The sequence below is a fragment of the Nanorana parkeri genome, unplaced genomic scaffold (assembly GCF_000935625.1).
Source record: "Nanorana parkeri isolate BGI_ZX_2015 unplaced genomic scaffold, ASM93562v1 scaffold13, whole genome shotgun sequence".
Classification (NCBI taxonomy): domain Eukaryota; kingdom Metazoa; phylum Chordata; class Amphibia; order Anura; family Dicroglossidae; genus Nanorana; species Nanorana parkeri.
Genome location: NW_017306281.1, coordinates 2,314,687 through 2,341,445, shown reverse-complemented (window position 1 = coordinate 2,341,445; position 26,759 = coordinate 2,314,687). Strand labels below are relative to the sequence as shown.

Genomic DNA, 26,759 nt, shown 5'->3' with positions numbered 1-26,759 from the left:
ATGTACAGACCATTTGTGTCACTTGTTTGTGTCCAGTGAGAAGTATGTAGGTTCAAAGCACAAGCAATATCAACATGAATAATCCAGCAGCGTGCTGAATGTAAAATCTTCATTAGTCTAGGGTGAAAATGCATTCTGAACACCCGTAAATGTTAATGTAAGGAGCGACAGTATGCAGTAAAACTTTAGGGAGACGTTTGTAAATTGAAATGTCACCGCATATATCACAGATGTGGTATGTTGATCTTGTTTTTCATCTGTTTCCTGTACTGAGTAAAAGTTAGACATTTATACTAACTGTTTAAGTAAACTTCTTAGCATGTATAGGTTATTGGGGGCCTGGTGTTTCCATTGTTGATCTCCGACAGAATCCATGTTGTGTGTTTTGGGTTTGTTTGTAGATGTGTTCCTCATAACAATCTCTTCAAATTCCAGTAGGTTTACTGTATGCAGTATTGTGGGAAGGCATCGTATGTATAGCACATGTACATACAAGTGAATGTTTTCTAGTAGTTCCACATTCACGGAAGACTTGCTGCCAATCTGATGTAGTAAATGCCTGCTGCAATCACAGGTTTGTTGGTGGACTTCGACATAGCTGTGTCACTACACTATATGCTGTCACTGTACAGACAACTGTATTGTGCTTTTAAAAGCAAGAACGATTAAAGTGATATCAAATCCAAAAGATTTCTAAGCTATTTCAAATGCTGATTAAATAACTTAAAATGGATGCTGCTCCTTGATGTTTAAGTTTGTTCCTGTAGAATCAGCTGGTCGTCTGATATCCTGTCCACTGGCCCTGATATCCTGTTTTAGGATGGCTCCTTTCCCTGGCAGGGTTATATGGAGTCACCCTTGTGTGTGCTAGTAAGCTGTGTGTGTCTCCACAAACGCACAGACACAGCAAGGCAAGACTCTCCCCTCCTTCCTGCACCCCACTCCTCTATTCTCCAAACTAGTGGATGGGTATCAGCTGGAGCTGTACTATCCCTTGTGATCGTGTACTGGACAGGGCGTTCAGGGAAGTGGAGCTGAGTGAGTTGGAGCTGTTCAGAAACGCAATGGGGGGAATTTATCTAACCTGGAGTAGACAAAATCTGGAGCAGCTGTGCACAGCAACCAATCAGCTTTGTTCTTCAGTTCAGTTAGGATTGAAAAATGAAAGAGAGAAGCTGATTTGGTTGCCGTGCGCAGCTGCTCCAGACTTTGTCTGCTCCAGTTCTATAAATAGAAATTCCCCTCAATTACTAAAATTTAAAAAATACATTGCGGGACAATAGATATTTGTTTGGTCTGAATTCATTATTGAAAATTAAGTTTGAGAGTTGAATTCTACTTTAAGACATCTTAAGCATGATTCGCTTTAACCTGTTTTGTTCAGTAAATATTTCTGCCTGAAACATCCTACAATAAAATGTTAAACATCCACCCGCTGTCTGTTCTTATCTACTACAGGCAGTATTTCCCCTTCTATAGGAAGTAAAGAGCACCTGATCAATTCTGTAGTTGATTCACACTTTTGTCTATAGCTGACTTTGATTTCCTTATTTGTGTGCCACTTCCTACCTTACATCATAGTAGTGTGTTGATGGGGCAGTTTGCCAAGACCCGCTGTCCTAGAGAGTATGATTTGTCCTTGGGCTGTAAATTTGTGAGAATTCACAGTTAGGAAGCTGCCTTTCCTGTGGATTGAGCCTTTTGGCCGAGTTGGCCGTTAAGGTGCTCATGCTGTTTCTTTAGAAGGACATTACTTTGAACTTTGTGGTTAAAAGCCGGCTGCCCTGAAACGATTTGTGGAAAACACACCTTCAGGGTATATTTATCGAATAGTTGGGACCCAGTGTATAACAATTTCTCATCACCCATGGGTACTTCTTTTTAATTTAAGCCGTTGCTTAAGAGACAAATTCACAAAAAAAACAAAAAAAAAACGGGCTGCCTCTCCTGCCCACTTATGCAGTAATGTAAAATTTAACTCGGCACCTCCATGCAAATGGAATCTTTTCCTATAGCCTGGGCCGGGACTGTGTTTACTTATAGCTCCCATTGATTGAACGGATTTCCCGAGCTGCAGACTGGACATTGTCCTCTATAAGACAAACCCTGGCTTTCCTGATTTCAACTTGGCACATTCACCCAGTCATAATTGGAATGCCAAGCAGCACAAAACCAGGGAAACGTTGCTAGCACTGGGCAGACCAAGCACTGGTAATGCATTTCTTTTTAAATATTCTTTTACCACAGAAGAATGAGGGTCAGTGTTGCTTTATTTTTTTTAAGAATAAAATATCTTTAAAGTGGACCTTTAACTTTCTGCCATAAACACAAGTTATTATCTTGTTAAAGCTGAACTCCAGGCAGATAAAAAAGGCACAAATCAATGGAGCTCTGTAATCATTAATACATAATTAAAACTCTATTTTTAAGTTCAAATAGTGTAAGTTCCTGAATGTGACATATAGTATCAGCAATTTGCAATCTTCTATACATCAAAGGGGGCATGATCAGCAGTACAATAAGCCAATCAGATGTGCTTTATGCCGTGGACTGAGAGTCCTGGGTATTTTACAGTTAAATACGGGGTGAGCCAATTGGTGTGTAATGTGTTTACACTGGCATTTGTCAGCTGGGTGATATTATTCCAAGAGGCCGCAGACAACCTCTGTGTAACACCTGAATAGTACTGCTTCCTGTAAGTGCCATTCTTCCGTGTCTTCTTTTGTTGTCTGTATTGTAGAAGTATAGCTTTACTGTGAATTGACATTTATTGCACCTTCTGCGACATGCGTAAAACTGAACATAGAGCTGTCTGTCATCTAACATTCCACTCTCTGTATCTAATACCTCTTCCTAGGTAATCTTGTGTGTTCATAACTTTTGACACTGACTTGCCACCTCATCTGTCTTCTTTCCACCTGCAGGAAATCATTACTTGTACTAAACTCAATTTTTCTTTTGTGTGAAGATCCAAATACTGACTTCCAAGTTCGTCATTTTACAAATGGCGAGGTTTGTTTTTATTTAAAATGAATCACATCAGGTATTCTTACAATTGCATTAATTACTGGTATATGAGGTCTGTCCGGAAAGTATCCAGCCGTGTAATATGAAAAATAGATTAATCAACAGAAATGTCCCCTGCACACCATACAGCAATCGGGACCTTTGATGTGAAAATGGTGATTGCAGTGATTTCCACGAATGGCGCCGTGCAGATCCAGAGATAACGACCTGTCATAATGTCTGCCCCGATGAAGGGACCCTGCGCGGTTCCGAAACGTTGGCTGTATGACACATGTGACATTATTCTACAATAAAAAGAACCCTTGGATTGATTCCATTTGCAAGTGCTGGTGATCTTCATTGCTATAATATATGAAAAATAGAGACATTTACTGAAGAAGATACAAGATACATTGTACATAGAACAATGACACCTCCATTCCCCTTCAAAGTAGGCACTTTGGGACCTCACACAGTTCTCCCAGCGTCCCTTCCACTTTTCAAAACACTCTGCAAAATCCTTTGTTGGAATCATCATCAGCTTCCTTGTCGTTTTTTCCTGATTTCTAATCGACTGTCTGAAATCCTTTCCCTTTCAAAGGGGATTTTAATTTTTGGCAAAAGCCAAAAGTTGCAGGGCTCCCAATCTGGGCTGTAGGGGAGCTGACTTACCTGGTTGATTTGATGTTTCACCAAAAAATCTGCACAAGACGTGATGCATGGGTGGGCACGTTGTCGTGATGAAGCTGCCATTCACCACTAGCCCATAGCTGCAGCCGGTTTCGTCGGATTGCATTTCTCAACCGACGAAGAACATTGAGGTAGTACTGCTTATTAATTGTTTGGCCTGGAGGATAGTACTCATGATGGACAACACCTTCCCGATCAAAACTACAGATAACATGGTCTTGATCTTCGGGCGTGGAGAACCAGGCGACTTCCATTGGAACGACCGGGCCTTAGTTTCCGGATCATAGCTGTAGACCCACAATTCATCTGCAGTTATGACCTTCTTGAGGAAATCTTGTTCTTTTGGTAGTGATTTGAAGCAAGTCATTAGCAATGAACGATGTTCCTTCTGCTCTGGTTGCAGAAGCCGCAGAACGAATTTTGCCAAAACACATTTAATGCCAAGATCCTGCATCAAAATCTTGGACACAGTAGTTTTTGGAATACCCAGATCATCTTCTAGTTCCCACACTGATCTTTGCTGATTGCAGCCCATGCATGTTCAACATTCTCAGGTGTTCTGCTTGTTGCAGTCCTTCCAGAATGTGGATCGCTTCGAACAGATTCTTGACCATCTTTGAAGCGTTTGCGCCACACTTTTATTTGCGCTACACTCATTTCATCATCCCTGAAAGCCTTCTAAATCATCTGAAGTTTCCGCAAAGGAATATTCAAGCTTAACGTAAAATTTGATGCAGATTCGTTGCTCTGCTTGCTTAGTCATTTTGAATGCGAAGGCCACGCAGTACACATGCTCACTCAACGGCGTCTAGCATATCCACTGACTATTACAGTGACATTGTGATTGTTCACACATGCACATTCCAGTCCACTCTCTTTGGCTGCCAGGTTACATCGATGTCACGCAAAGCGTTCTCCTTATATTAACAATGGCTGGGCTTTTTCTGGACAGACCTTGTATAATACACGGAAAGGATGCAGAATAGTAGTTCTGCCTCTCCCTGCACTATCCAACAAGTGATGAACATAAGGTGGGAACTGCAATGCTGCTGGTTCTCAGTCATGCAAACAAGTCAACTATGGACAACTTTCCTTGTGTTATCCATAGCTGTTTGAGAATTGCTCTTCATATCTGAGAATATTTGTATATTTTGAAGATTGGAATTGAAAGTTGGGGGAAGCTGCACAAAGGAACCCGAGGCTGTGGCGGTGATAAAAAGTCAGCGTTTTAGCACTTCTTTGGCACAAATATACATACATTTGATTGTGCTCAGTTAATTTAGCCAGATTTATTTCAATAAAAAACAAAGCTTTTTAGTACTACTTAAAAAAAAATATTACTTACTTACAAAATTCAGAACATGGAAATAATGTTCAGTCTAAGCAGTATCCTAAAATAGAGCTTTGAAAACAATCAAGCCAAAAAGACATTGATAATTAATCAGCCATTGCCTGGACACTACTAGCTGAGGACTTGATTCTTCTACCAACAAAAAAACTTCCATTTGCAAAAATCCAATCGGAGGTGGACAAATTAGTTGATACCCTTCCATATTAATAGAAGAACCTACGCTTTTTTTCTGAAATAACTTGGAACTGACAAAAGTAATTTCCATCTATTCATAGTTTATTTCATATTTAAGAAGTCTTTGCATTTGATTTTTTTTAACAGAATAGTTTTAATAAAAAGCAAATAAAAATGTTATGATGAAACATGAAGGGACTCTTAACCTAGTATTTTGGTGCATGACTTTCAGAGGCTTAAAGGTTATTCGATAGCATTCAGATCAAGGATTATGGAAGGCCATTTTAGAATAGTCCAAAGTTTTGTTCTTAGACATTCTTGGTGGCTTAACTGTGTTTTGGGTTATCATCTTGTAGGACCCATGAATTGCTACTAAAACAGAGTTTTCTAATGCTGGGCAGTACGTTTCACTCCAGAATTGCTTGATAGTCCTGTTAATTCATTGCAAACAGCACATATTAAATGCACGCTGTGCCACATGCAGCAAAGCAACCCCAGAACATAAGCAAGGCTCCTCCCATGTTTTTACGGTAGGTATCTGTTCTTTTCTTTGAAAGCTTCATTTATTTGTCTTTGATTATAGAGGTAGTGTGACTTGCCAAGAAGTTCCAGTTTTGTCTCGTTTTGTCCATAGGACATTCTCTCAGAAGCATTGTGGCTTGTAAAGATACAGTTTAGTAAATTCCAATCTAGTTTTTTGATGTTCTTCTTTCAACAGTGGAGTCCTTCTGGATCTTCTTCCTTTGAGCCCACTCAAAAAGCAATTGATGGTTCCATCCAACATTGATGTACCTTTACCTTGGAGTCCAGCTTGTATCTCTTTTAGAAATTTTCCTTGGCTTCTTTGGGCCCAAGGAGGTTGGTTACACTCCCTTGGACCTTTAAAAGAGAACTATGGGGTAAATGTTTTTCCCCATAGTTCTTTTAAGGGTCACATGACTTGACTCCACCATTCCTGCAAGAGTTGTGAATAAGAATGCATTTTGCAGATAAACCAAGAAGTAGTATATTACTGTGACACAAAATTAATACACCGATTTATTAAACATGAAGGCAGAAAACAGTTGTCACATACTGTACATCAGTAGTATACCCCATTTCATTAATCCAAGGAAAGAACATGCCAACGTTCGCACCCTATAGGTGTTCTCAGGCATTAATGGGTGTTATCAGATGCTGGATTGTGTCCCCAGCTATATGATCCACAATTCCATACATCTTGTTTCTGTTAACCAGTACTTATTGAAAAGTAAAAGCTTCCACCGCACTACAGCTGGCGCCTAAATGAATCCCTCCTCTCCTCCGAGACCTCGCTCTCCACAATGCGATCAGCTTTACAGTCATACTTTCGCCTGAATGAGGGCTCGTCTCCCTTTGGGAGGCCCATAAGGCCACTCTCAGAGGGGAACTGATGAATCTAGCCTCCCACCTCAAGAAGTCCAGAACTGGTAGAATAACAACTCTGACCAATGACTTATTGGACCTAGAGAGCGCCTGGAGATCCTCCCCCACAGCGGCCCTAAAACCTCAAGTAGACTCCGCCAAGGTAGAGCTTAATCTACTCCTTAATGAGAAAGTGGAAAGGGAACTACGCTGGAATAAACAGTTTTTCTATTTGTCTAACAAACCGGGCCCTCTTCTAGCTAAACAACTCCGCATGCTACCCTCCACCAAACCTGTGATTAAACTTCGAAGCCCCCAACACGGGGTCACGGCCAATCCCGCTACCATCGTAAAACTCTTTCAAACTCATCTGACCTCAATTTACTCTCCCCCCCCCCCCCTTTTGATTCGGCTGCAGCTGACCGCCTCTTTAGTGACCTCCCTTTCCCATCTTTCCCCTCCTCATGTCGAGACGACTTGGACACACATATAACCGAAGCAGAGGTCTTGGCTGCCATCGCCACCCTCCAAATCAGCAAAATCTCCGGGCCCAGATGGCTTTTCCAACCTTTATTATAAAAAATTTTAAGATTCTGGCCCCTCACTTGGTACACCTCTTCAATGTCATGAAATCCGGTTCCCCCCTACATTCGTCCTCCCTTTCCGCTAATATTTCCATGCTACACAAGCCGGATAAGGACAGCTTAGATGTGGCCAATTACCGTCCCATATCGCTATTAAACACGGATGTAAAACTCTTGGGGAAGATTTTGGCGAGCAGGGTAAACAGATCCTTAAGTTCTCTGATCCACAGGGACCAGGTGGGGTTCACGCCCCTCCGTCAGGCTGGGGACAATGTGCGGAAGGTGGTGCACCTGATACACCTTATGAAACGGAGATCAGTCCCTGGTTTTCTTTTATCCTTAGATATTCACAAAGCGTTCGACACACTCTCTTGGGACTATTTGCATTATGCCCTAGCAAAATGGGGCTTTGGGCCCTCCTTCCGCACATGGCTCACGACTCTCTATCGGAATCCCTCCGCCAAAGTTATGTACTCGGGACATTTCTCGGGCACATTCCAAGTCTCCATAGGCACGAGACAAGGATGCCCCCTCTCCCCCATTTTGTTTATCCTGGCCATTGAGCCCCTAGCCATGCTCATCCGCAACAACCACTCCATAAGAGGGGTGGAGGTCGCAGGGATTACCTCTAAAATTAGTTTGTTCGCCGACGACATCCTCCTTTCCCTGACCCACCCCTTAATATCTCTGCCATCTCTTTTTAACACCTTGGAGGCTTTTGGGAATCTGTCCGGCCTTGTGGTGAACCAATCCAAATCTCTAGCCCTAAACATCTCCCTCCCCCCATCAGTTGTTGCCCTTCTTCAAGACAACTTCACCTTTGCTTGGGCCCAACGTTCTCTCCCATACCTGGGCATACACTTATCCCCATCCTATGACTCCTTATATTCGGCGAACTATATACCCCTTTTCCGTTCCCTTAAAAACCTCTTGACCTCCTGGAATACCCTGCCCATCTCCTGGCTGGGCCGCATATATGCGGTCAAGATGACCCTTCTTCCCAAATTACTCTACCTCTTTCGCACCCTCCCGGTAGCGATTCCAAACTTTGCCCTCATATCAATGCAAAACAGCGTCATGTCCTTCATATGGCGTGATAAACGCCCAAGGGTGGCCCGGAAGACGATGTACTGTCATCGGCGCCACGGGGGGCTGGGGGTCCCTGACCTCAAGAAATACTACCAGGCCGCACAAATTGCATCCATTGCTGCTCTCCACATTCAGGTAGATCCTCCTCTCTGGACCCTGTTGGAGATCCCTTATGTACACCCATGCTCGCTCTCCTCTATCCCCTGGCTCCGCCCCACCCATCGCCCTTCACATCTCAGCCTGATTCTCACCCACGCCCTTCGGATATGGGACTCCACTAAGTATGCAGCTGCCTTAATTTCCCCACACCTGCCCCTTACTACTACCCTATGTTCCCCCTGGCGATGGACAGTCCGTCGGCCTTTACATGGTGGCACGCACAAGGCTTCACCACCCTCTTCAACTTCCTGCAAAACTCAAAATTGCTCCAATGGGACGCCATAGTAGCTAAAGCTCAACCACCCCCTCGAGAAATCTTCCGATAAATTCAAATCAGACACTGGATTCGATCCCTACTCCCTAAACCCGCTACCCCCTTAACTCTCTCCCCTTTCGAGCGCATCTGCCTCCACACACCTTATTCCCCGAAACTCATCTCTCTCTTATACTCACAGCTCAATGCTCTTTCCTCCACAGCCACCCACCGATATGTCTCAAATTGGCAGCGGGATCTTCACCATACTAGGCCCCCTGAGGAGTGGGGATCAATTTGGGATGCCATCTCCAGGTGCTCTCGCAACATCACCACACAAGAGGCAGCCTATAAGGTACTCTCCAGATGGTACCTCGTGCCTTCGCGCCTTTGCCACCTCCACCCGGCTAACTCTAGCAACTGCTTTAGAGGATGTCAAGCCTTGGGTGATGTTATGCACACATGGTGGACGTGCCCGTTTGTAGACAGATTTTGGTCTAAAGTATATAAAGTATACATCTTTAACACCCCTATTTCAAAAGATCCCTGGCAGGCCCTACTTCACTTTAAAATTCCACAACTCTCAAGGCCACAATGGCAGTTGGCCAACTTTATATTTTTAGCGGCTAAGCAAACCATAGCTCACTCGTGGCGAAAGCAGGCAATTCCATATTCGGAATTCCAAAACCGTATGCAAGGTTTTTTCATCAACGAACACCTCTCCAGCATACTACTAGTAAATTGCACTGCCCTCCTCCTCCCCCCCACCCTTCAGTTCTCCTTCCATTGTACTTACAACTACTATTGTATGCTGCCCGTTGCATGGGAATTTTGATGCTCCCCCGCACGAATGTTTCTGATGTTTATTTGAATTCTTTGTATCGCAAAAACCTAATAAAACATATTGAAGAGAAAAGTAAAAGCTCTCTATTATACCAGTCCAGCAAGTGACACATCTGTGTAAGAAGTGGGGTGTAGAAATATTGGTGTATCGTATGTAGAAATATGGTTAAACTCCAGACAAGCAGCTATGCACAGTTGAAATGGTTATATGTGGGGAACTGTTTTACCTGCCAATGCATTGTGGTTCTAGACAGCCAGTCTTATTATCTAGACACCCCTGCCTGGCAGCACAGCTAATCCTCTTATCTTCAACTGTTTGGTAAAGAGCAAGCGAGCCAAGCTGACTGCACAAAGAAGCAACATCAGTGCGATTCATCTCTTATTGGCATTTTCCAAAGCCAATGCCTGACTGGCTTTTAGTGCTTCTCGGCCCTCTCCCAGTCCTGTTGTACAGTGGATTACAAGATCTAGGTACTGAGAAAACTTCAGATACTCTCATTAGTTGCCTTTTTTAAAATCCATTTAATTACTTTTAAATTTCTATGTATTTTATGTTATTTATTTTATTTTAAAGAACAACTCCAGGAATTAGTGTTAACCTTTGCAGTGGGGCTAGGTTAGAAAAAAAAGCTAATATTTACCCAAAACTCTGAGCCAGGTTCTTCTGAGACCGGTCCTTCTTGTATATCTCCCCCTCCTCTGCAGCAGTCTAGGGGCCCATACATCATCATGTTCTATACACAGTGTATAGACGTGAGGACTCTGAGGAAGATTCCAATGTGCTGCAGAGGAGGATAGAGGCTGCAGGAAGCGCTGTGACAGCTGGCTGGCTCGGACCTCCGGGTGAGTAAAACTTTATTTTTGTTCCTACACACAAACCAGCACAAAAAAGTTTTCCTGCAGATCTTCTTTAATATTTAATCTTAAGTCCCTAAAGGGAACTTTACCCATATCTTTAAAATAACAACAAACACACCTTTAGAAATGTTTAGTAATGACTTGTAGATAATTGCAGGCTTTTTTTTTTTTGCATATCTTATTTCTCTTTTCTTTCCCAGTCTGACCTGGAACTCTGGCATCTCATAGATTACAATTGAGATTTCCTAGCAATTCTCTGCTGATGTAATCTTCCCAGGTAGCAATGCTTTAGCATAATTACATAATTTGTGCCAAAGTGCACCAGGAAGTAGATGAACTCCTATTTGTAAGTAAGTTAAAAACATGTTTGTTTAATGAATGTAAGATTATCTAAAATCAACATGCAGAGCTGCATGTTGATTTGACTTTTAGTAAAAGGGAGTGAAGGTCCATTTTAAGACCTGACTGTATTTGTGTGTTTTTGTTTTATATCCGCCTAGATTTAAGCTTTAAGTGTAGATTTTCTTTAAAAAAAAAACTGGCTCTAAATAGGAGCTGTGAAATCTTCTACCTTGCTTGGAAAGTGAATAGTGCTGTACATTCGGCATGAATGATCCTTTTGTAGTACACGTATGTATCAGCAGCCTAATAGTAGGCCTGCACGCTAACAGTATTCATCCCTCTGCACAGGCTACATACCAGTGATGTTAGTATTCTGTGAAGCACAAAACTGCCCTGTTTTCCTGTTCTTGGCTGGGCTCGAAGCCTTCAAACAAGCTTATTGAAATGGCGGCTTGTAAATGTCTACTACTGTTCAGCTCTATTCTCCTCATACTTTGACCTTTTCAGATTTGGATTCCCTTGACACCCAAATGTGTACAGAAGCCTCAGTTGTTATTTTCTCCACAGATGTGTGCTTTGTGTACTGAGCCTTCCTTTATCAGGTATCTTTTTATACAGTAGATGTCTCTGTCTACATACGTTATGAATGATGTACCTCTTTGCCTCCCCATACATCCATGATGCAAAGTCTGGTTCAAAATGGCACTTAACTCAGCAGTTTAACCTTAAAAATGCATTCGAGTACCTTAACCACTTGTAGACTGGGTTGTTATACCCCCTTCCTATCCAGGCCATTTTTCAGTATTCAGCACTGCAGTACTTTTATTCAGTCCTGCAAAGCTGTACTAAAATGAATTTTTATACCATTTTTTGGGGGACACAGAGCTTTCTTTTGGTGGTATTTAATCATCACTGGCTTTTTACATTTTTTTCTATATAAAGAAAAAAGTACCGAAAATGTTGAAAAAACTTTTTTCCTATGTTATGAAACATTTTATTATTGCCCACATTTTTTGTAAAACGTAAAAGATGGGGTCACGTAAATAGACACTAAACATGTCAAGCCCGCGAAATCGCAAAAAAAACGACTGTACCCAAAATTGGCCATAGACAACGCTTTAAAAGCTTTTACCGCTCATCAATCTAGTGTTAACAGTAATTGATGCCCCCTATGTGATAGCAAAGAGGATGTGACAGGTCCTCTTTATGGAGACATCAGACCCCAAATGTCACCCAGGGACCCCCAAAGAAGCTGATCAAGAGGTGTGCTTATCTCCCTCTGATCTCTGTTCACAGAGCCGCCGTGCCGGTCCTGCATGGGGCACATCGGAGGCCAGGATAAGCGGTGGCGGAGCGGGGAGCACACACTTGCAGTCATCATACAAGCGATTAGGCAGCTCTACACCCACTGAAATGTTTGTATGTAAACAGCCATCGCTGGCTGTTTAAAATACAAAGAGGGAATTAATCAAAACTGGAGCAGACAGAATCTGGAGCAGTTGCTCATGGCAACCAATCAGCTTCTCAAGTTTTTTCAGTTGGGCTTTGAAAATTAAAGATCGAAGCTGATTGGTTGCCATGGGTAACTGCTCCAGATTCTGTCTACTCCAGTTTTGATAAATCCCACCCAAACACTTTCCCGCTTGTGTGTGTGCAAGGGTGTTTTAAAACGTCCACCCGCATCTAGGAAGCCACTTTTCAACGATTTAGTTACAACGGCCAGACGGTAGGTGGTTAACGAATAATAAAAATGCTCGTGCAGATGAGGAGTGCCCGCCTCTTTTTCTGGGTCTGCTGCTGTACAGAAAGTTGGCCTGTAACCCTGTATGTACAGTGTACTGTACACATTTTTTGTCTTCACCCTGTAACAATGCCGAAACACAAATCTGATGCAAGTGCTGGTGATGCTGTACCTTCACCATGGAAGTAAAACCATCACCATGGAATATTAAAGTAAAAATAATAAAAAGATCAGAGAGAGGTGAAACTCCATCATCCATTGGCAGAGCATTTCGTTACAGTCGGTCAACAATCGCAAACCCCCCCTACTGAGAAGAGTTTGAACTTCAGTAAGTATTTTATTGTTGTCTGTAACCCCATTGGGGAGAGTTTCCCTTACTTCCTGTGTAAGTGACACTAGGGCACTAAATGAGAGGAATGGGTGTCATATGTGAACAATATAGACGTGACGGGTTTAGGGCTTGTTTACCCCATGTACAGATCATATCCAGACCAGAAGTTTGTTCCCAGACCAAAAAAGCATCCCAAAAAAGCATCTATCCCTTTGGTATTTCTGGGCTCTGTTCACACCAGTGCAGTCTGTTCTGGACCAGAAGAAAAAAAATACTTCTTATCTCATTTTCTCTGGTCTGGAAGGCACGGAAACACATCAAAAAAGCATGCAAACGGACTGGACCGCACCTATAAGGCCATTTTTTACATTTAAAGCTATAAATAAAAACGCGTCAAAATACAATGCAATGCACTGCATTCCAGATCTGCTCCAGAAAATGGTGTGAACCTGGCTTTTAGGGTCTTTCCCCACTCTTGTAGAGGAAAAAAGTTTTGTCTGTGTTTGGGTGTTAAAGAGCACAAAGTATTGTTGCTTTGCTAGGCCAGATGGAGGTCTTACCATTACAAAATGAAGGGGTTGGCGGAGGTTTTGCGCTTCATATTGGTGGCATGTATTCTAGATCAGCACATGATTGTGTCTGTGTATATTGTATAGATCATGTAGATTTATGTGTCAGTGACTATATTTCACTGCATGGTTGTATGTCGTAATCTTTGAATTTGTTTGATTCTGTGTAACCAGTTTTACTCCTCTAAAAATAATGACCGGGTGTGACTGGAGCTGCCATTAGTCACATGCCTCCATTGCCTAGACACCGCAATAAAACCAGCTCGGGTGGATCATGTGAACCACATAATGGTTTTAAGCCCTAAGCAGTACATTTCGTGGTTTGATTATTGTGGCTACTAGGCAATGCATATGGTTCTTAAAGGTACACTCCGTCAAACCTAAAAGTTTAGAAATGCTTTGTTTTTAGTTATTTAGTGACCTTAGAATGCCTTTTAGTTAGTAATACAGGAGAGATATTTCTAAACATTATGTATTGTGAATTACAGAGAAATATGATTGAGGTAAATTTTGTAGACATTTTATCTGTAGCTGCATTCCTGCTAGACAGTGTTAAGCTGGGTATGCACAGTTAGAACTTCGTACAAAAGTTTGTATGAAAAATCTCATCAGAAGATTCAATAATACCATCAGGCATTTGACTAATGTCCATCAAAATTCCGTTCGATTTTTGACTTAATGGAGTTTCTTGAACAAAAAACACATTTACTGTTAGAATTTGGTTTGTTCAAGAAACAATTTCCATCCTGCTCCTGTTGATGTTTTTTTTTTTTTTTGGTCACTATGAAAACAATAGTTGATTTGACAGCATTACCTATTACAAATTCTAACTCTGTATACCTAGCTTAAAGGGAAAGTCCACTTTACTTTTAAGATAAAAAAAATTAAAAGAGTCAAAACAAATAAATCAATGCACACATCTTCATAAAAGAAAGTGAATTTATTATTTGTTTGCATTTCATCCTCCCGTCCCCTAGTACCTTGGTATGGACATTTTAGTTACAAGAGGAAGAAAGAATGGACTATAAGTGCAGTAATATTAAGAGAATGAAAGGCAGTTGTGTCGCTGTAGAATATGGATTGGGGGGGGGGGGGATATGTTTTGCGCTCTTTTGCATGGTTGAAGCATTTGATTGAATTAAGTGGACCTTTACTACCTTTCACAGAAAATCATATCGGCATGCAGAGCGACTGCATGCTGATATGAAATCATCTTGCATTCGTTAAACAAACATATTTTTCTTCTACTTACAATCACTGTTTTTACACTTCCTGCTCCTCTTGGGCATTAGTGATGTAATGTGCCCCAAGTGTTGCATTCTGGGTCCTGGGAAGGTTACATCTCAGTGCATTGCTGAGAAATCTCATCTGTAATCTCACAAGATCTCCAGGGAAGGGCATTTTTCTCCTCTGAGAGGAAGTACATGGTCACATGTCCTGGTCAGATGCTTCAGAGTTCCAGGAAGTAAAGGAAGATACAGTAACCTGCCCTTAGTAAAAAAATGTTTACTGAGAAGAATGGGGAGGAAAAGAAAAAAATGGGGTATGCAAAGAATATTAAGCCTGCAATCATCGATAAATATCTGTTTATAAATTGCATTTACTAAACATTTCTAAAGGTGCCCTTGTTGTCATTTCAGAGATGAGGGTAACATTTCTCTTTTAAGGCAGCTTGATGTATGTATGATGTTGTGGAACTGGGTAGCTGTGGGCATAGTGTCTTTTTTCAACCTGACTATGTATCCGTTTAGAGAGCTTATTTCAAATACTTTGATAAGTGAGGTCCTCTGTCTCTTGTACTTTTCAAGCCTGAGCTCTAGGATTTTGCCTGTGTGTATGATAGAGATGCTGGTGTTGGATGTCTCTAGTTTCTGTGACTGCAGTTGACAAGTTTTATATCATAATCTTTGAAGTTGTTTTAAATGATTTGTGTATGTACAAATTAGATTTTTCCTATTAGCACTGATGTCAGCTCAAACTTTTTTTCTCTCGCTCTCCTTTTATTACATTGTGTTGATGATGTAGGATGATGTATGATGTATTTATATTTAATAAGCCTCAGTTTACTATGTAGTATGTTTTTCTATAGATGGAAGTAAACCTAAAAAAAAATCATTTTTAGCAATTATGCCCACAGCAGTTTTATCCATTTGATGTACTCTAATTTACTTTCTCTGCCTATGGAGGGTTTGATGCAGAATTATTGTAGACTTATTTTTTTGCTTCCATTTTACAGGCCACCAGCATCGGCAAGGCTATCAATGCTCAGGAGGCTCCAGTAAAAGAAAAACATGCCCGGCGTATCCTTTACATATAATGTTTTATCCCTCCTTGGACTTACTCGTTGTTACTTGAACATCAATTAGCATGTGCAGCATTGAAACTTACACACTCACTCTCCAAGTGACATGGACTCCAGGGTATAGCTTTCTGAACACTCCAATTACTTTGTGAGGATTGTTCAGACCTGCTGTGTTTCTCTGTACAGAGGTGGCGGTGTAAAGTTTAATTGCTTGCAACACTTGAGGCCTTATGTATCTGTGTTTTTACAAAGAACTGGAGTTGTGGTACTGACCAAATTAATTCTTCATTTGTTTTGTCCCCAGTGTTTATATTTACAGGCCAACTCTACTGCTGTCTGCTCAGGCTTTCCTGCTCAAAGTTAGGCATTAATGTCCATGCCTGTGCTGTTTAAAGCTACAGTAGATGTATTAAAATATGAACCAGCCATTTTGATTGTTTAAAATGTATGTCGAAGCAACATAATACAATGTTCAGTACATTTCTGGTATACATTATATGAAATTACTGCTAATGTGCCAGAAATTTTGTGCTCCGACCTTTGACAACACAGCTCTGAATTTCTAAGCATGTGGTGTCAGTCCTGTCAACCTGATGGATTACAAAGACCACCTTCCTTTCCTCATCTCATTAACTTCCGGTGCTCAAGGTGGGGTTATCAGCTGCTGGCAAAATCAGCAAGTATTTTCTGCACTTATCGAACAGATCCTAAAAACTCTTTTTTAGTGGTATATATCAGACCAAATAAGAGAAGCCCATTATTGGGGTTTACATACACTTTAAGTAACATGTTAAATTCCTCCCTCTGGGCACACACTACTAGATACCTGTTATCACTTTTATTAGGCAGAAAAGCTTCTGCAGTGTAACTCTCTAATTTAATTTCACTTGTTAAATTGTTTTAAAATGGCTGACAGAATGCACAAAAGCAGAAAACCCCGGGCATACTGTATATGTGGATACATAACTCCAATTTTAAAGTTATTTATGGTAATGTTAGTAGTTTTCTGTGACTTTGAATGGAATTGGGTTTTTATATGCGATAGTTTGTTCATAGAATCTTTAAAAATGAAGTCTTAGCTCTAGTTTCCAATTATGAGTGGGGACTGACAATTATTGGTGAGCCACTCTCAAATTAGAAAATCTTTAATAACTTACTATTTATTGAAAAATGATCTTCATACTACAGCTATCATTATTCACTGACTGCATGTTAACATTGAGTGCATACTGATTTTAGATGTTTAGTATTTTTTTCCTGTTTATTAAAGATAATGAAAGGCACTAATTAAGCTGCTTCTAAAAACAGTTGAAGCAGAACTAGACCCACCAATTCAAAAGGTGTTACTTTTAAGACATACCAACTGTCAGGCTTTTCCGTGTGCTTATTTCAGCTCTCCACCAAACTTTTAAGCCCTCATGACCGGTGTCATAGCTGATCACATGTGCAGAACCATGGCAACTGCAATCCAAATAGAGGCCAAGAGGGCATCATCTTTGGGTGTAAAGGATAGGAGAGTTTTCTGTTGTTATTGGCATTTGTCTTAAGTCCATTTTTCCTTACAATGTGAAATCTATACTGACAGAAAAACATGGGCTGCCAATTCTGACCTCCTAATATAAGCCAGTGACTTAGAAAGTTAGTGGATCAGCATGACAGCCAGGCAGCTGGTATTTTTAGAGCGGTTGGCTATGGAAACTTGCATATTCACTCCGTAGAGCTTTCCTTGAAGGAATTTGTAAAACTTCCTATATGTTATTTTTGCATAGTTTGAGTTTTTCTTAACAGTAATGTAGGAATCATTCTGGGAACCCATCATGAGAAAGGGGCATTTACTTTCTGGTCTTATGCCATTGGCCTGCCGCTGCCCAGCAGCTCAATCCTGAGTTGGAAGTTCTGTCACGTCCTTCATAAAGTGCTTCGTGATGGTCATCAGAATGTAAGCTGAACCTGCACATTTTCTGATTAAAAAGGACATTGTTTATCAGCATGCATGTGTTGTGTATTAGTTGAAATCCATTGATAAATGGAATACTTTTCTAATGCAGCGATGTTGACATGAAATAGATGAAGGAATTAGGTGGCAGCTTTATAGACCCCTTACCAATTTGCTAAGATCTATTTTAAAAGTATCTGAACTACACAGGGCTTACCTAACACATCAATATTACATTAAAAGTAAAGTCATATTTTGGATGAAGCAGAGAAGGGTAGAAGTCCTGTAAGAGGTTTTTATTGCAGTTGTGTCTGCACTGGGGACCGGTTGTGAAGGTGAGGGAAAATCTAAAATGTTATGTTGTCACTGAACCAGGAATAAAGGGGATATCTTCCAATGTGGAATTTTTTGGTAACTGTCTAAGAGGATTTCCCTTATTTTAGAGAGAACTCCTCCTCCGGTAATTTGCCTTGAGACAGAAAGAACAGAAAAATCTGGAACACGGGTGCAAAAAACTTGACAAGGTTTTTAACAATGTCAGCACTTCAAGAAAAACATTGCAGAGAGGTGCTCCAAATGCAAAGCAGATAGAGGAGCGTTATCGAATGTGATCCTCTCTTTTGGATGTAAACAGTTTCTTCTTAATGGTAACCAGAGTGTTTATGGCATGATGAACACTGGACCATGTTTTCTGGGACCCCTTCAGTGCTAAGCACATTTATGCAGATCTCTTTTAAATCCAAATACCTCATTGCAAAACCTTTTGTGGCCCCAACTTTACAGTCAAAGATAAAAGGGATACAAATACCCATGGGAAATCGAAATATAACTGAAATGGTCAACAGGACTTTCTCTTACCAGCCTAAATCTCCTTCCCTATTGTTCCTTTCTTTACCTTTGTTTCCAAAAACTTTTCAGGCGTGACAGATATACTGTATACTTTATACGTTTCTACTTGATAAGAATACCATTTGCTTTCACAATATCTAATATCATGCATATTATGATCTTTATCTTAAACAAATATGCGTCTCAGGACGGATGTATGGAATATACTTTATGACTGTATGAAATGGTGTAGTATGTGTTTTCTCAAGGTAATTGTCAGCTTGATAACACTGTGCAAACAAAGTTTTAATGTTTAAAAATAGTAACAGACAAGCCCAATAGCAGGTTATGGGCTTTTACCTTTACAACATGAACAATATCATGTGACAAAGCCTTCCCTTCATCAAATGAATTGAAACCATACAAATAATTAGCTTCTTATTTGTTAGATATAGATGCTCTGTTCTGTTTGACCAGTATTACGACTTCTCATAATTACATGCTATACGTTGTTTCATAGGTTCTATCAGACTGTCAGCGATACCGTAGTAATATCCGAGAGATTGGAGACTTATGGGTGAGTCACCCTTTATTTAGGAAGAGTACATTTTGTTTTTCCGTCATTTTCTTTGAGTAGTTGAGAAGAATGTCTGAGTGTACACATTAGTGCTGGTTGATATTAACTTGCAGAATGTATTAACCGCTTGGTGACACTACATGGGTTAACTGCATGACTATGTGCAGCAGACAGGAAAAAGTTGTTTTACTTGCAATGTCTCTAAAGCAAGTTCATTGTACTAATGTTTTTCCTTGGCTTGTGTGATATTGTGGTTTTGTAACAATTGTATATTTTCCATTAGGGACATTTAAACGATCGATATGGACAACTTGTAACTCTTTATACAAAACTGCTGCTTTATAAGATAAGCTTCCACAAAAAGGTATGGCTGCACCTTTTTGTAATACTTGTGGTTTTGTTTTTAATAATTGATCGCTAGAACTCTTGATTTATTCTTCAGCATCCGGAATTCCCTCCAAACCTGGAAGTAACAGATGACGTTCTTGAAAAAGCAGCTGGCACAGATGTCAACAACATGTAAGTTGCTTATATATTCTCATGTAGCACCTAAAGGGACACTAAACTCTCACATTTAAATCTTAAAAATGCATTCAGGTACCTTAACTATTAACAAAAATTTAACTTGTGTATCACTCGGCTGTAGATCCTCAAATCGTCTCTGAATTCATGCTGACACTGTCTTTCCTTCTGGAGGGTGGCCACTTTTGGTCCCCGTGTGTGTTGTAAAGTAGTCACCACTCCAAGCTCACTCGTGGGATGGACTACAATCTCATGCTTGGTTTACTAATTTGTAGGGATGCACCGATACCACAGGCCGAGTACGAGTAGCGATACTTTTTTCAAGTACTCGCCGATAACAATTACCAATACTTTTTCTTAAAGGGAAAGGTCAAATTTTTTCTAAAGCAATACAAAATCATGATTTTAAGTCAGTTTCTTAATATTATGAAGAACATGAACACTCTGTAGTGTGGCACAGCTATATCCAATTCTGCATACCTGGCTTTATATTATAAGAACTTTATAATATAAAGCCAGGTATGCAGAATTGGATACAGCTGTGCCACACTATACAATAATACACTGTTCCTCAAACACTATACAATTAATTCCTCAAACATTTTTGAGTTTAATCCGGTACCATTTATTATGCTGATCAGCTCATCCTCAGAGTGCATTTCTGTGTTTTATGAGTGAATGGGTTGTTGCAATAACCAATTTTAGATGTTGCACTGGTGTTGGTGTTAACTGGTGCATTTAATATGTCCAATGAGATTTTTCTGATTGGCCGATTGGATGATGACAGGCTTCCTCACCAGTCAATCCTGACTGGTGAGGAAGCCTGTCAATCATCCAATCGGCCAATCAGCAGGAGAAGAGGTCAGAATGGAGCAGATGACAGGGGAGGTCGCGGCCGTCTTGCTTCATTGAAGACGCGATGGAGGTCCTGTGTGCGGCAGATTCGGGTCCCTGAAGATGGCGGACGCGGCACAGGTACTCGTTTTATGTATTGGAGTATTTGTACGACTACTCATGCAAATACTCTGTATCGCGGCCGATACCGATGCTTGTATCGGTATCGGTGCATCCCTACTAATTTTTATTGAGATTGTAGTCCATCAGGGGAGTGAGCTTGGAGTGGTGACTACTTTACAACACACACAGGGACCATGGGGAACAAAAGTAGCCACCCTCCAGAAGGAAGGACAGTGTCAGCATGAATTCAGAGATGATGAGAGGATCTACAGCCAAGTGATAAACAAAAAGGATACATTTTTGTTAATAATTGAGGTACTTGAATGTATTTTTAAGATGCAACTCCTGAGTTTGTCACTTTAATCAGCACTGGAGTCATACACAAATAACATACATTTTTGTTAATAGATGAGATACTTGAATGCATTTTTAGGATTTAACCTCCTGAGTTTAGTGTCACTTTAACCATGTTCCTTTGTATGTTTTGAATGGCTGCTTTGATTTTCATAACTTAGCTTTGGGCCTGTGTCGATGAGCTTTTGTTTGCTTTATGCAGATTCTGCACTCCCAGACAAGTGTATGGAAATGAAAAACCTGCTTGAAGGGGGTCAAACGCAGGTCAACTGCACCTGTCCGTGAGCTTTGAGTGATCTCAAAAGTGTCTTAAACTGATGCCACTGACAAAGGCCCAATATGTGCCCATCCTTGTCCATTCTCTGTTGTATCTGATACAGAGAACAAGCTTAATGAACATCATAGGTTAAATGGATTTGTGATATTGCAGAATTCAACCATACACATCCAGCACAATTGGCCAGCGATATGTCCAAATGACAGAATGGTGAGGAGGGACACGAGAACACAAGCTAAAAGTGTTCCTCTTTCTGGTGCATTTTTTACCTTTTGCTTTCAGTAATCTCCTCCTAGAATGCTAACTGAGCACTGTTGAAATTATGGATAGACACCATATAGAATACAAAAGTAATATGAATGTTTAAGTTGATTGTTATTTTAACATTTGTGTTTTCTTTTAATAGATTCCAGCTAACAGTAGAAATGTTTGATTACATGGACTGTGAGCTTAAACTTGCTGAAGCCGGTAAGTAGATTTTATGTACACCCTCTATAATTCTTTGTGGTCTAGTCCCGGAATAGAACATCATACTGAAATACGTTCCTGCCAAATATTTAATCCTGTTCATTGAGAATACTGGTAAGATTAGTACTGAATTGACTTCAGCATTTGAGATTCCACCTTACACAAAAGCCTAAATGACTCCAGGAGGATCCAGAATCCCCTGCTTTGACTGTGAAGCTACTCCAGAAGTTTTGTTGAAGCAGTTCTGGTCTACTACAGCCACTCTTCTTTGCCTTTTTAGAACTACACAGATTCATGTTTCTTTTGGTTTAAGAACCTGATTTGATTTAGATCTCACAGGAAAAAAAATATACATGACAAGATTTATAGTTGCACGTTTTTAGGTAATGGAGTATGGGGAAAGTGCTGATAAAATATCCATATATGAATTTCACAAGTTGTGCCCTAAGATTATATAAAAAAACATTAGGTTTACTGAAAGTGTATTAAAGCCCAATTGAAGTCTTAAGGTGATACACAAACACGTCTCAAAGGTGTGCAGACAGATAGGAGGACTTAGTCTCTTCTGCCATAAATAAAGACATTTTTATTAAACTTCAACCCTCCCCATTTGAAGCTTGACATGCACCAGTAGATTTTATTCTAAAGGCTTAACTGCATTGATGGGGAAGTCCCTACCCCCCTTCCCGCCAGATTACTGTATTCTGACAGCGGTGAGTGTGCAGCTGTTGGAATACCTGAACAGTGACTGCAGCTTATTGGCTGCAGTCACTGTTAGGCCCAGCTCTTTTTACAAATGTGTGTATGGAGGGGAGACCCAAGAGGGCCACACATTGCTCAAGTTTCGGCTGAGTCAGCAGTACTCGGTCAAAATTAGAGCAATGTATGGCCAGCTTGGTACCACTACATGTTATGATTTGTGATATTTGTTTTGTACTTGAAATTTCCTTAAAATACCTTTTTGATTCTTGCTATTTTCTCCAGTGGTCTGTGCTGGCATAGCTGAGTAACAGCCACACCCCTTAGCACAAGCGTCTTCAAACAGGCTTTACAGATAGCATTGCAGAGAAGGGGAGGAGGCATGTCAGACCAACTCTGCTACTGAGAGCTGATTAGAGAGTGCAAAGGGGGTCTAATTCTGATTAATTATTAAATGCAGTTTTATTTCGACACCCTGTGCAACAGCTGCAAAAGGAAAGTGGAAAGTAAAACTGTAAAACAAAGTTTTTTGTACAGTCACACTGCATTATGCAGTCTTGCATGAAGGTTTATTTGTGTTTTCTGAGCAATTTTACTGGCTATGAAGGCGAAGGGAGTGGAGCCTCATCTCAGCCCTCATTCTGTCCTTTATTGCATGGTTTGCTGACAAAAACGCATTTAATAGACTATAACAGCAACAGTGAAAAAGTATGTTGCACAGAAAGTCCAATAAGTAAGAAATCGGTAAATGAAACACTTTGTGAAAATAATAGTTTGATACTCTCTATAAGCTTTAATAATGAGATGCTTGTCCTTGTGCCCCCACACTCATTCTTCTGTAATCATGGTTTTTTTTAATCCTTGTGTCTATTTCCCTCCTATTACAATAGACAAAGAAGCTACTTTTCCACATGCTTTGTTCTATTCAGGGATCTTTAGACTGCAGATTCTTTTTTTGTGTGCACATATTGTAATTCACATCACTGACATCCACCAAGCATTCACTGCAGCTAAACCTTCCTGATGGAAGTGTTTTAAGTGACTGTGATGGATTCACCACCAGCCAATGTTTGGTGAAAGTCACTACTATTAATATGCACCCCCCCCCCCTCCAGTGTTTATGGATACATTTTGCCCCTTTAATTGAATATAGGAATAAAAACTTGATTAGGTAGGAAATCTGAGTTTTTAATTTGGTGTTAATCCCAAAGTTTTACATTGTAATAATAATGCCTGAGAATTATGTTATTTATTGTATGTTTTATTAACATCGATATGGGTTTTTATTGCCATCATGCATAACACCAGGGCCTTCACTACAATGAGGCAGTCTGAGCTGATTGCTAAAAACTCTTAACCTGGGATGCTATCTGTGACCCAATGAGATATCATCTGAGGCAATCTGGGACGGTCTGGCCGGCGTACCGCCTAGTTCCTTACAACCAGTGATGTCAGTGGGCTGGGTGTGATGCCGGCCAGAGGTATCGTGCGCTACACAACTACAACTCCACCCCCACCAGTAATGTACGCCGTTAACATCCCTCCCCCCAGTAATGTGCATCGCCAGCACCCCACACACCCATGCCTCAGGTGGAAAAAAACTGCATAACACGAACTATGTTTTATGCACTGAAAGGTGACAGCTGTAAGTTGCCACTTAAGGAAGGAATTGATAAAGGACTTCAATGCAGATTTATTTCCAAACTCCCTTTCTCAATGCTTTCCCTGATTTTCCAAGGCAATATATGTGGGTTTGCAAAGTCATATGGTACGCACACAGTAGACATATGCTTTGTGACTATTGAGAAATATATTTAAATAGTTTTTTGCCCTGAGTTTAGCTCTAAATGTTACTTAATGTGGTTTACTTTTTGTGAGGCCTAGCAGACTTCCGGAGGCCACAGTTGTCACTGTGCCGCTCAGCAGACGATGGGAGGATGATGGGATTTTTACTGCATTGGCTTTCTGTACTTCAATGTGTGCTGTATATAATTAATGCTGCATTCAGTAACACAGTCTTCCATCATCAGTTATCAGGCAGCTGAACAGTGCCATTGCGGTGTCTCAGATGTCAGCAGGGCAGTGTAAGCTGGCCCCTCTTATTCAGGTGATTCAGGACAGCAGTCATCTTTATCACTACACCGTCAAGTTGATGTTCAAGTTGCACTCGTGTAAGTGGATTTAACGTCTTTTACTACATTTAAGAAAGATTCTCATCATATCCTTGCAATTCGTATTTGAGAGTATGCTAAACAAATTTTACAGCTAGAGCTGTTCATAAGCTGTACATAAGCCATTGCCCTCTCCAAAGATCATACTGGATTTTAGGCTACATTGACCAGGTACATAAACATTAGCACATGTTTAATGCATGTGCATTGTTATGTATGGTTTTTAAAGAGAACCTCTGACTCAAAATGACTGGCTCTGACTACAAATGGAATTTCACTTGCTATTGATGGTGCAAGCTTTAGGGCCTGTATTTGTGCTGGGTATACACAGTTATATTTTTCTCATTCAACCTGCCAGCTGAACAGAAAAGATATAACAAATTCCTCTATCCACACTAAACAGCATGGATGGACCAATCTTCGCAGTGTGCTTTGTATTCTGACAACGGCAGGGGTGCCACTGTTAGACTACTCGAACACTGACGGCAGCTGATTGGCTGCCATCACTTTTTGAAGATTTTCTATCCAGCTCCTTCGTTCTTCCGACCAAAGTTTGTACAGTGGAAAGCTGGCTTTAGTGGGTTGCTAACAGGGAAAAAGCAGCTGTAAGTTGGGTATCAGGAGATCTGGTTTATACAATTGTGTTTTGTGTATAACACTGACTATTAACCATAAAGATGACAGGTGTCGATAGTGCATCAGCAATATTGGATTTTGACAAGTTCAAACATTTTGCTAGTGCTTGGTAATGCAAAAAAATGTAAGAAAATGCCTGATGTAAAAGGGTCTCCAATAATATAAATTGTTTTATTGTTGGGATGGGGGGAAGCACTCCTAATTAAAGTATGCAAGGCCGTGTGTGTATCCAGGCTCATTTACTGGGCCTGGAATATTCTTTGATACTACTGTCAGCTGTATGGTTTTGAATCCATTAGGTCCTGTGTCATCGGGCTTTGGGCTTGTGTCAATGGCATCAGTTTGAAATGCTTATGAGATCATTCAGAACTCACTGACATTTGACCTGCTTCAGCGCACGTTCACACCATATGTGTTCGGGCTGCGCTGTGTTTTATTCCAGCGCAGCCGGAACACAATTTGACTTAACATGGGAATGCACAGTTCACACCACCACATTGTGGTGATGTGTGCTTAAAAAAATAAGTACACCATGAGTTATATTTTTTAAGTGTTCCGCAGTGAGATGCAGTACAACTGCATCACTCTGCTTTGTGCCCATAGAACTTAATGAAATGTAATTTGTGACATTTCAATAATGGTTTAACAAAGAAACAGTGCGATGTGGCTCGATCGAGCCAATCAGCACTGTCTGGGCACATGCACACCAGTGAGGTTGAGGGTGGCTGCTGGTGGGAACAAGACCTCAGTCAGTTTTGGATTCCCATAGACTTGTATGAGGTTAGCAAAACCCTTCTGATGTGAATAAAAACACATCTACAAAGGCCCTAAAGCAGATGAACCTACAGTGAAGTTTGCAATTCCATTAAAAAGGGTGAATGGTAGAGCATACAGTGTGAGGAAGCACACATCACACATACTCTGTGCCATATCGGATCTTCTGTCAAATCCCAGCCTTGACTTAATGAAATGTGTTAAATAATAATAATTAAATAATAATAATTAAAAATATATCTCTCCTTATTCAATATATGTTTACGTTTCAGTAGGTTAGTTTCTATAGAAGTCATCTTATATATGAACTGTTTTTGTTCTCTCTGATAGGTCTGCCTCCAGATACATTACAGGGGCACAGAGACAGATTTCACGAACAATTCCATAGGTGGGTATGACTCTTCCTTTAACTCCGCTGATGGTACCTTTTTGTTTCATAATAATGTGGCCATGCGTACACTGACAGGTTTATTCCAAATGTTTTGAACGAATAAATACAGTAAACACGCGTTTATTACATTACAGTTATTTATGACATTTACGTGATTACAGTTGCTTTGACCTTCTGCAAGATTTTTACTTATATTTTAGTTTTTGTTAGATGCTGAAGAGTTAAACTAGCTCACAGTTTTTCATTATTTTTTGTATTAAATTTTTGCAGCATATAGGGTACAATACACATTAATCAATACTGAGATGCATGTACAACGGAGAAACATGGAGACGGTGGTTCTTGTCGGGTGGTGCGAACTTGTGGGCTTATGGTCACCAGGTTCCTCGGGACAAGGTTATGTCAAGAGGGCTGAGGACTTCCTGGATAAGGGAATCCATAAAGTAGTAGTCCAAGAGATGAGAAAGGGAGGGGTGGGTGAAGAGAGAAGAAAG

General features: G+C 40.5%; 1 protein-coding gene across 2 annotated transcripts in view; it reads left to right on the top strand.

Moving 5' to 3' along the window:
- Positions 1-26,759, top strand: part of HIP1R (huntingtin interacting protein 1 related) — a 90,196-nt gene that overhangs the window by 21,259 nt on the left and 42,178 nt on the right. For both annotated transcript variants that reach the window (XM_018557347.1, XM_018557357.1), the window contains exons 2-9: positions 15,610-15,673; positions 17,472-17,614; positions 18,960-19,016; positions 19,300-19,380; positions 19,459-19,535; positions 21,533-21,594; positions 24,324-24,464; positions 26,205-26,262. In XM_018557347.1, the coding sequence (XP_018412849.1) occupies positions 15,610-15,673; positions 17,472-17,614; positions 18,960-19,016; positions 19,300-19,380; positions 19,459-19,535; positions 21,533-21,594; positions 24,324-24,464; positions 26,205-26,262 (683 nt within the window). The remainder of the gene's footprint in view (positions 1-15,609; positions 15,674-17,471; positions 17,615-18,959; positions 19,017-19,299; positions 19,381-19,458; positions 19,536-21,532; positions 21,595-24,323; positions 24,465-26,204; positions 26,263-26,759) is intronic.